Source organism: Brugia malayi (genome assembly GCF_000002995.4).
Source record: "Brugia malayi strain FR3 genome assembly, contig: Bm_v4_Chr4_scaffold_001, whole genome shotgun sequence".
Lineage (NCBI taxonomy): Eukaryota > Metazoa > Nematoda > Chromadorea > Rhabditida > Onchocercidae > Brugia > Brugia malayi.
In genome coordinates this window covers 12,253,383-12,265,035 of record NW_025062478.1, presented here as the reverse complement: position 1 = coordinate 12,265,035, position 11,653 = coordinate 12,253,383, and the positions used below count along the sequence as shown (strand labels likewise).

At 24.4% G+C, this 11,653-nt stretch overlaps 1 protein-coding gene across 1 annotated transcript; it reads left to right on the top strand.

Annotated features, from left to right (window-relative positions):
* Positions 1-7,604: 7,604 nt before the first annotated feature.
* On the top strand, positions 7,605-8,067 carry Bm17831 (Uncharacterized protein; the record flags this gene model as incomplete). The annotated part of the gene is made up of 2 exons (XM_043082521.1): positions 7,605-7,740; positions 7,889-8,067. The coding sequence occupies 2 exons, from the start codon at positions 7,605-7,607 to the stop codon at positions 8,065-8,067; spliced, it is 315 nt and encodes a 104-aa protein (XP_042938455.1).
* Positions 8,068-11,653: the final 3,586 nt, after the last annotated feature.

Here is an 11,653-nt window from a genome sequence, read left to right as displayed (position 1 = left end):
TATTGTAATTGTAAGTGTAAAGAAAAGAGAAAAAAAAAAAGAAAAGTATTAATTGAAATAAGTTTTTTTTTTTTCTTTTAATTTCAATAATATAATAATTGCTAACAAAAGAAAATAAAATAAAGAAAAAGATATCAATAATGATAAGATGGAAAACTAGTAAAAAGCTATTGCAGAAATCAGAAATTACAATTGATAAGAGTGGTTGTGATCATTTAAATGTGATAAAGTTGAAATAGAGAAGATTTTAAAACTTGATTCTAAACATTTAGTTAAATGATTATAATGACTTTGAAAGGAAATAATATAATTTATATTAGTTAGATTTATGTTAATTTACTATTGGAAGCAGACAACAACGCGTCTGTTTGGATTTATGTAGCAGATTTTGGAATTAATCTTTCAAAGTGAGCCAATTTTTGTTTAAATTGTTAAACTGATAGAATTATATTCAATTCTATTGATCGATTGATTGATTGATCGATTGATCAGATCAATTTTTCAACATAATCTTATGCAAATAGCCTAAGGGAAGAACGAAGCAACATGAATATAATTCACCGTTTGATACTTTGAGACATATATAGAATTAAATCATTTAAAATGGTAACACTTGTGCCATATTATGGATAAATAATTTAAACTATTAAATTTCAGTAGTAGTAGTAGTAGTAGAGTGAAAACTAATAAATTTAATTTTTAGAAAATTTACACAGAAATTTAAATGTAGGACGAATATAAATTAAAAGATGAATGTTTGTGAGAGAAAGAATGAGAGGTGAATTGTGGAAAAAGCGATAAAGAGAAAAGGCATTTACGATAACATTAATAGATCGAAATATCACATTTGCAATGACATAATCAATCTTTATTGTATAATTTATTCAATTTTAAAGTCAATGACAAGTAAAACATTAAATATCATTTCATTTCATTTCATTTTTTTTTTTTTTTTTTTTTTGAATAAACTTCTCAAATTAAATTCAAATTTTTATTTCATTTCTGCTTTTTTATGATGATAACTATTAAGTTTGTACTTTCTCGAAGATTTTCGGCGCAAACTAAAATCAAATTTAATTTCACATTTTTGTTTTTTTTTTTTTCACTTCTTTTTTTATCTTTTTTGAATTGATCAATTTTTATAAAATAAAGAAATGTGAGAAGAAAATGATAGATTTCATTGAAGTCAACTAAGAATATAGGTTGAAATATTACACACATACACATACATACACTGATAATTTATCAGTTATCAGTCGCTATAATCAATAATGCATATATTTTTATGTTTTCAGTGAAGCTTAAAAATTAGCATAATCTTGAGAAAGTTAGGGTATAAAATAGAAGATAAATAATTACTAAACTATTACGGTAATAACTTATAGTGTAACTAAATTCATACTTAAAGTAACATTTGTTAACAGTAACATTAAAAATTTAAATTGTTTTCAATCAAGTTCAAAAAAAAAAAAATCATTTGTTAAAAACATTCAATAAAATTTAATTCATTGTGCGAAAATAAAAAATGATCAAGGTAAAAAGAGAGTGTAAAAAAAGAAAAAAGTAATTAAATCATTGCTGGAAAAGTGAATCGTTTAAATGAATAAACAATTTTAATTGGTTGAAAAGAGATACAGAAAGAAGAAGAAGAGAGAAACAGGAAAGTTTGTTCCGGTTGTACATCAAATAGTTTCATTTCGATTCTTCAGATTCAATTCTTTTAATAAATGAAAAAAAAAAAAAGAGGAAAAAAGTAAACCCAACTAAATTCAAAATGTGCAACCGAAAAAAAATTAATTTAAAAAAAAAAAGAAAAAAACAAGCACATGCATACATTTATTTAATTGTTATGAAATGAAATTTATAAACAAATCAATCAATTCCATCGTTTTACATTCAATTCAGACGGCCTAAATTCGCCATGCACAAATAGAAAGTAGTTTTTTTGATTTTTTGAAAAAAAAAAAAAAACTAAATTTATTAAAACTTTTATTATGAACTTTAATTTCATTATTGACTACGTATTTTTGTTTAAAAAAAAATGTTAAAGTTTATTATTTCTGTTAAATATTTCAATGTTCAATGTATTTTATAATTTCTAACTTATAAAAAAGTGATAAATTATTGTAACAAATTATTTTTTTCTCATTTAGAAATTTGTAGCAATACTTTTAAATTTTGCATCAATGTTAATTAAACTAATTTGACTGATCAATAAGATCAAAATACTACTGTTTTTTTTTTTTTTACTTCTATAATTTTTAAACTGTAAGTTGCATCTTTCATGAGCAAATTTTCTAGCAATTGTTTGTTAGTTAATTGGTATTAATAATTTCTAAACATATATTTGCATTGTATTTTTCATTTCTGAAAAAAACAACAAAATAAGTAAGTAACAATTGAATGAAAAAAAAAAAAAGAAAAAATGGATAAAATCGAATTTCAATTTCAGACATAGCATTTTTTTTTTTTTTTGTTAAATAAAATTATTTGTGCTTTAGTAAGCACAGACTATTTCTAAATGCTAAAATTTCATCAATTTTTAACAGTCTATTTAACATTGATAGGAAAATAATTTCATATCTTTTTGAAAGTAAAAAATGAAAAGAGTTTGAGAGGATGAAAAAAAAAAAAAAAAAAAAAAAACAATGACACTAATATAAAATAGTATACTGTTTGCATAGGATGTAAAACAACAGTACATTTGCGCAAAAAGAAAGTTCATCGCAAACATGACAGTTCATCTAGTTGTTCAAGTGGAATGCAAAGATATGACATGACCTTGGGTCGAATGTCGTCCTCTGAACAGTGGAAAAATTTGATGAAGCAAATCCTATCGAGTACGTGTGATGTTGTTGGTTATAAAAGGTCATTCCGAAGTGTCACACGAAAAGGATTACAGCTAATTCATCTATGTGAATAAAGGTGACCAACCATTGTGATGTCTCTAAGATATCCAATCATTTGATTAGCTTTAAAGTTGCGAGGAACTTAGTTAATTGTAAAATTTTTTACACCAAGCATAAATAGATAGAGAGTGACAGGTGAGAAATGAAGCAAAGTTGTCATCACTTCTTTTTTTTTTTTTTAGTAAAGAAATGAGAATAATTTGAATGAATGTTAGCAATGATTCATGCTATTAACACATAATCGAAATGAATTTTTTTTACAGTTTGCAGAGAAAAAAAAAAAGAAGAAAGTAAGAAGAAAAACTTTGCAAAAAAAAAAAAAAAAGTTAAGCTTAAAAATATTGACAAAATAGAAAGAGATTATTACTCTGTTAATGTAAGAAAAAGAGATACAAAGGAGAAAAGTACTTTTAATCATTCATATCAGATCAAGAAGAGAAAGAGAGAGGGAGAGAGAGGGGAAGAGAAAGAGAAGAGAGGGAATATTACAGCTTGATAAGAAACAATCATTCAATAATCTCTCAAAGCATTTCTTTCAATTAGACCGACATTTTTGAAAACGAAAAGATACTTCAAAATGGGAACAGTTGCAAAACTATTAACAATGATTATTCATTCATTCATTCATTCATTCGTCACAATGCAAAAAGCAACCGCTCTGAACAGAAGAAGTAAGCATTGATTGTGTATAATTAAAATTAATAGCTAAGCTTTAAAATATTAATCATTTATTTAATCATTTCTTTTAAGTTAGTTTAATGATAAATATGCTTAAAATGTATCGTTTTTATAGTTTATAGAGAAAAAAGAAAAAAAGCATTGCTAAGAAAACTAAATTTAGAGATATCAACAAAATAATGAATATATATATGTATATATTTTAGAGTTTTTTTTTTTTTCTTTTTTCAAATCAATCAAATATGTAAAATTAAATAAATCAGAGCACTTAATATATAGCTAAAATCATTGCTTAAACAAATGAAAATTGAAAAGTTGGAAAATTTTCAAATTGTTAAACAGTTGAGAAAGTTATGCAAATAGAAATGAATGTTAACAAAATGAGACAAAAAAAAAAAGTATTATAAAAGTTTAGTAATATTCATCAAAGAATTAACATAGAGCAGTTTAAGTTGAAATACTAAAATTACTGCGACAACAAAAACGATTTAACAAACAAGTAAGTGTCGAAGAGAGACTGTCAGAATGAATAGTAAAAGTTTAATGAAACAAATGAAAAGAAAAAAAAAAAAAAAGTTAATGTGAAATTAAATATTAATGAAATCGAAATTAAGCATAACAATGGATATCTTTATCAATTTATTATACAACTATCTTATTTTGTTACTGTAAAGAAGATGAAAAGCAGATCCAATGATCTAATCGCCAAAAAAAAAAAAAAAAAAGAAAAAAACTTAGTTGGATGGATAATAATTATTATCCACTACTTTATCTTTGACCTTAACGATGCAACGATATTTCTCGATTTTTAACTTTCAATATTTACAGTATTAGTTATATTATTTCAATTCATTAATTATATCATTAAAATATTCCATAATTTCGTAGGAAATCTTTTTTTTTTTTTTTTTTTTCTTTTAACAACTTTCAATTGAATATAAAATAAATGATTAATTAGAGCAAAAAAGAAGAAGAAGAAAAAAAAAGTTGGTTACATTTTCGGAACAGAAATTGGAGAACGAAGAAGAAAACGGTTTTATTTTTTATCTTAATTAAATTAATTTCATTGTTTTTTGTAAAAAAAAAAAAAAAAATAGACAAAATGAATTGAAAGTGCTAATCATTAAAAGAATTAGAATAATAAACAGTGATAGTATTAGTGATAAATGCAATAAGCAATAGTAGCAATAAAAATAAAAATAACAACAACAATAATAATAATAATAATAATAATACCAGCAGCAACAATAAGAAAATAGAAATAATATGAAATGAAGAATGATAATGAAAGGAAAAATGAAAACGGCTAGTGGTTAAGTTAGGACGGGCGGAGATTGCGGCGAAAGATTGATGGAATATTTGAGCATGCTAAACAACAAATAAAATGAGTGATTATCTCAGTCTGCATTTGAGGAGTCAGCTGTCTCTCAATGCGGGTTAAAATATAGAAAGTTTTCACTTTGATTACTTTTAAAGAAAGAGAAAAGAGTGGAAATTACGACAAATGGAGAAAATCTTTTTGGCTATTTGTTAGTTACAATATTGTAGTAATAAAGTAAAACAAAAGAAAGAAAAGAAAAAAAAAAAAATTTAACGAATAATGAAATATAATTAGTGCAAATGTTTTAGTTTACTAATATTATTAGTTAAACAATTTTCACATTTTTGTTATCAGAAAATTATCATTTAATGATTGAATTACATGTGATAAACAAAGAAGAAAAAATCAAGAAGCATACTGAATACTTAGAACATACTACATTTTCAAAAATGGAATGAATTTTCTTGAAAGAATAATAAATGCAAAATGATGAAATAATGTTGATGATAAAATTTAAAACTAAGACTAAAAAATATAAATTTTTAAGAAAATTTCAAATTATTAAACATTTTCAAATCATTAAATTTCAAAAAAAAAAAAAAAAAAAGTTACCCAAAACAATTTGATATTTCCTTCGACCACTTTCATCTTCTGCTATCACAGACAATTTAATAAATTACACAATTAGCATAAAAGAAATGTATTTTTGAAAAGAGTAAAACTAAAATAGATTTTAATTCCATAAAAGAAACTGAATGAATGCTTTTCAAAATTATGAAAAAAGATTTATAACTTAATGATATTTGAAAAAAAAAATGCAAAAAATTAAAATTAAAGAACGATAACTCAAAAAAAAAATATATTCAGTTATTATAGGTTATTAGCAACATAAACAAGGATTAAATCTAAATTAAATAAAAATTAAATTGACTTTTCGAACAATAATAAGTAATTAATTATGTGTACTTAGAAATGATTCCATTAACTAAATTTTATTTTTTTTTCCAATAATTTCGATTATAAATTTATTGAGAAAAATTTCATTATTCTTTCTTCAAATCCAAAATCTTAACACTTCTCACTATGCTTAAATAGCCATTGCTAATATAAACAAATGGGAAATTTTTTTGAGAATTTTCTCGCTACTTATCAGAAAAAAAAAGAGATTCTTTCGTTCTCAAAGGAGTTTTTGCAGCTTTAAAATTTCTCTTCAATTGAAATAAATTTGAAAAATTTGAGATTCCTCAAAATTGATCCAATATTTCTGTCACTTGACACCAGAAATATTAGCAAATGATAAGATTATTTTTAGTAAAGTGACAAAAATTTGAAAATCCCAAAGACTAATCAGTTATTTATTAAAAATGAAGTATTTAAGTTGAAATATTAAAGCAGTAAATATTTCTTTGTGCAACAAATTGATAACTTTAACATGCTTTTTTTTTTTTTTTGCAAAACACTGATGACATATTTATACATATAATCTATTAGAGGTCAAAGGTCATAAGTGATATTAGTGATACCAAAAAATTTTTACAGAAAAAAGTAACCATTGATAGATGAAATATGAAACAAAATATTAACTTTTGCACACTTTATAATTTAGCTAAGAAACCGACTGTTTAGCATTTGATGAGAAAACGAAGTTGGAAAGATGGGAAAAAAATAGTAAGATTATAAGTAAACAATATTTGAAAGTTTTATTTGAATCCTTCTCCATTGCATTCACATTTCAGTGCCTTTTAATACAAACTTTCAAACTAATTTTATTTTTCTTCAAAAATTAACATTCCATGTTAACAAATTAGTTGTCACAAGAATGAAATGAAGAATAAAATTTCAACCATATTTACAGTAAAAGTAATTTTGTATAATAATAAATTAAATGTTGACATATTAATAGCAAAGTATTCCAGTATTTCAATTTTCTCTATTATCATACAGATAATATAATAAATTGATCTCTTTCTTATCTCATCCGTCTGAAAAAATTTTATTCTGAATGTGAAATATTTTCATAAATGGAAAGTAAAAGAAATAAAATTAGTAGACCAATTAATCAAGCATAATTTGATTAAATAAAAAAGTTTAAAAAAAAAAAAAAAAATATGTCCTTACAGTGAATACATTAGAAAACGATAGGACAATATTTAAATGATGGATAATTAAAGTTTAAGTGTAGAAATGACAAATATTTTGCAAATCATTAGAAAACATTCGTTACAATGGCATAAGCTTGATTTTATCACTTTGACATTTCTTTTTTTTTGTCACTAAATGAGGTCAAAATGTCAAAATTCGAAATGTTTAACAATAAATGAAATTGAAAAGCAGTTAAAAATAGTTTGATAATAATCAACATGGAACAAAATGGATGTAAACATAAAAAATGAAGTAAATATTTATTATTATTATTGGAAAACACATACCATAAACAGAATAAACAATTTAAACTGTACCTTTTTTTTTTTTTTTAAACATTATTTCATCTTCATTAGTATTATCCTAAATGATTTGCTAGGATTGAATGTGCTTGCGAAGCGTAAAAGTGTGATATTCACTGGGAAATGTAAGTTCAAATGATATAAACAAACATTCATCTCATTAAATTTAATGCTAATTCAATGAGCTTTATATGCTTACAATAAAAGAACAAATAGGCCAAATAAGCCGGATAAGCATTACGGATTATACGCATGGAGAAGTATCACGATGATTATACGTATGAAAAAGTATTACGGATTATACGTATAGAAAAGCATCACGGATTATACGCATGGAGAAGTATCACGATGATTGCACGCATCACGGACTATATCACGATGATTATATGTATGAAGAAGTATTACGGATTACACAAGTGGAGAAGCATTACGGACGATTAAACGTATAAAAATGTAATGGAAAGAGCGAAACCATCTTCTCACGCATAATCACTGCTATACAACAGCATGCCTGTACTGTACAGCACATTATTTAGTGTGTGACTGCTTGTGCATGTGCGCATTTGCGCCAGTATATCCGTGCGATGATGACACATCGACCGTGCGGACATGCTGGCACCACATTCCGACTAGTGATGAAGGCGCTAGTGGTTCATTTATGTGTCGTCTATTGGGGAGAGCTGCAGTAGTAGTGGTAGTAGTAAGCAACAATTAAGCAAGTGACGGAGAAATGGGTTAGAGGTAGATTAGAGGAACTTTACCTGTTTCAGTGGGTTAGTTGTATGAGAATTTACCTGTTTCAGTGGGTTAGCTGTATGAGAATTTACCTATTCCAATGGGTTAGATATATGACCCATTATCTATTTCAATGTTTATTCTTTATTTAAATATAATTCTAAAAAATATGGAAGATAAAAGTAATTTATTAAATCGATCATAATTCATCTGATTACAGTAACCCTTTTTTTTCCTTTTCGTTTTTTTAATTTTTTACTGTAATTCATTAAATTCATCAAATAAATAACCAATAACCTTTTATTTTTTATTTTACTGTAATTTATCAAATTAAAAAATGTAAAAGCTTGAAAACTTCAAGAAAATGAAATGAATAGCTTTAATGAATTTTTTAATTTTTTTTTTAAATTCGAAAAAAAAAAGTTGTAATTATTAAATAACTGAGCATTTCGAAAAGAAATTTAAGGATGATTTTGCTCAATGTTTAAAATATTTGAATCAAAGCAAGACTAACATATTGGGTTCCGAAAAAGTTGACAACCAATTAATTAATTAATTTTCGTCATGTATCATTTAATGGAATTTTATCGGACTTTAATCACTGAAATTTGAGGAATGTGAAAAATTTTTCATTTGATATTTGACACCTTCTTTTATTAAATTAATGAAAAATATGGAATTCATATTAGAAATGAATGATTCATTTCATAAATAAGTGATTTTCACAAATTTTCAACTACATCTTAATTTTCGAAATTTCTGTAAGTATAGAAATACTCTGAGAATATCGTCCTGTTATATTCAACTTAACATTTTATTTCTTCCAAAATATTTTTCCATCATTTGTCAAAAAATTCATTCCTATACTTTCTCTTCGTTTTTCATGAAATTTTAAAACAGACCAACTCCTTCCACTCATGAATTATAGTGTTAATTAGTGAATTCAATCTGATATTGCAATTTTTGTTTACGCTTTTGAAGTATGATTCTAAAGTTATTTAACATAATTATTAGTGCCACTAAGAATTAATTCCATTTAAACATTAAATGAGGAAACAAATCAAAAAATTTTCAACAGATCAATCTAGGCGTCAAATTCTTAAGTAAATAATTATCCAAAAATTAAAAAGTTGCTAAAAGTAAGCACAAAAAAAAAAAAAAAAATGAGTGGAATAATAGAATCAGAATCAGAAGCAGAAGTTAAGCAAGCTAAAACTATAAGTATTAATAAACTGTTGTATTGTTCATTACTTTTTGAAATTTAAAAGTATTAAATTGTTTCTGTAAATAAATGATAAAATGGTGATTGATCATTGCTATAGCTTATCACTCTGTTGATCACTTCTATCATTTATCATTTTGCTAATAAATTGGATAAAGCATTTATAACTCAGTGTTATCAGACTAAATTGTTCAATTGTTTTACTTAAAAATTGTTCAATTCAGCACGAACAATAGTATCACTTATTTTAAAGATGAATTGTTGATTGAATTGATAAAGTTTTCAATGTTTGTTCTCTTATTGTAACTATCACTCAAAAAATTTCTAATTTAAAGTTAGCCCAGATGATTAGTAACTTATTGCTTATTAACCTTCATTATTGAAATATTTTTGAAAAAAAAAAAACTTTTTTTCCAATTCTCCAAAGCAACAATTAAATTTGCAAGTTGTCAAATAGTTCAAATAGGTTAGATATGTTTATTATTTGTTTGGCTTTTATAATACAAATGAAAATTTCAGTCATTTCTATTTATATTCTCCACAAAGGATTAGATGAAAAATTATAATGTAAAATAATTTATTACTTATTTGTGGTGACAATAGATGCTAGAAATGACAAAACATTGTGACATCAAAATTACTGGATATTGGTTTAACAACATACTTTTACCTATGTAAGTAACGCTTTGCACTACAACTGGAACTACATTAGCCATTCAAAAATGAAATGAACAAAAGCCATAAAGTTAATTAAATAAATTATTAGCTCATTTATTATTCAATTGATCTAGAGGATAACTTTTAATGAATAAAGTTTCAAATCGATTCATTTTGCATTTTAAAATTTCAACTTCGATTATGATTGACTGATCGTATTTTATCGTCCTTTCAAGCAATGATTGAGAGATACGTGGCATTAAATGAAGAATGCATTATGCAAAATACGAAAATAATCCAAAAGTGTCCTTGGAGAAATGCATAAGAAGAATATAATTATGAATAATGGATGGATTGATGGTACACTGAGAATCTTTCTAGTTAGCATATTGGCAATATCTAATGCATCGATAATAAAACATTTTATTGATTGATTAATTTTTAAATCATTTACAATCTAAGCAGTCAGTTTAAAAAAAAAAAGTGAATTTGTTAAAGATGAAAATGTATGAAAGAATTTGAAGTTAGAAAAAAAAATTCATTATGATCAGATATTTGTTATGAGATAGTAATTCTAATTAGAATTAACCTTGTGATTTTTGATGAACTTTAATTTGAACTTTTTTAAATATAAAAAAAAATTAATAATCACTTATAATGAATCACTAAAAAAGTATCACATAAATACCAAATAAACTGATCGGAAGTTTCATATGTGTAATTATTGCTTAACACTTGCTGAAAACATCACTTCAATATACTCTTTTTAATAGGGCACATAAGTTTATTGCATTTTAAAATTGACATTTGTGCTAATAATTATTCAAACTTCCATTTATTTACTCTCTTGTTACTAAAATTTTGCTCTAGCTAAGTTCTATTTTATTTTGCATTGGAACTACTGACTGAATAACAGTCAGATATGTTATCAACAATTACTTATGACAGTAATAAAAGTCGCTAAAAATTTAAAATTGGAATATTTGAGAAAGAGAATTAATTGCATATAAAATAACTTTACATTACTTGAAAATACACTTTGTACTATTTTACTTCGTAAGAAAATTTATGACTAATTTGAAATTAATTAACTGGTAAGTCTATTGCAATTAAAAGAGTTGAAAGTTATGAAAGACTGAAATGAAAAACATTAATTCCTGCATAATTTGGTTATAAATCATCAATGATATGATAATGATAATAATGAATTTGACTGATCCAAAACAAGTAATTGCGAATAATTCTAGCAAATATTTCATATAAACTTTTATACTTTATACAAATAACTTATAAAATTCAGCTCTTTTTCTTCTTTTTCTTCGCAAGAAAATTTATGACTAATTTGAAATTAATTGATAATGATAATGATAATTAATTAATAATGATCATTTAAAATAACGAATGTAAAATCACTATTTTCGTTCCATATCCCAGTAATAGCCTAAAGTTTAATCAATTTTGGTAACCTTATTACTTAGGTTATTACTAGGTTATATTACTTAAGTTACATTCAGTTCAAATGTATTAATAGCCAGCCAATGGTATTTTTGTAATAGGTCATGATTTGATATATACATCCTAGAGCGCATATGTTTCAATGTATAAATCATACTTTCATAATTTGAGTTATTTATTTTATATATGTCAGTTTGACTTAGTTTTGTTTAATTAATTGAAATTTTATTTT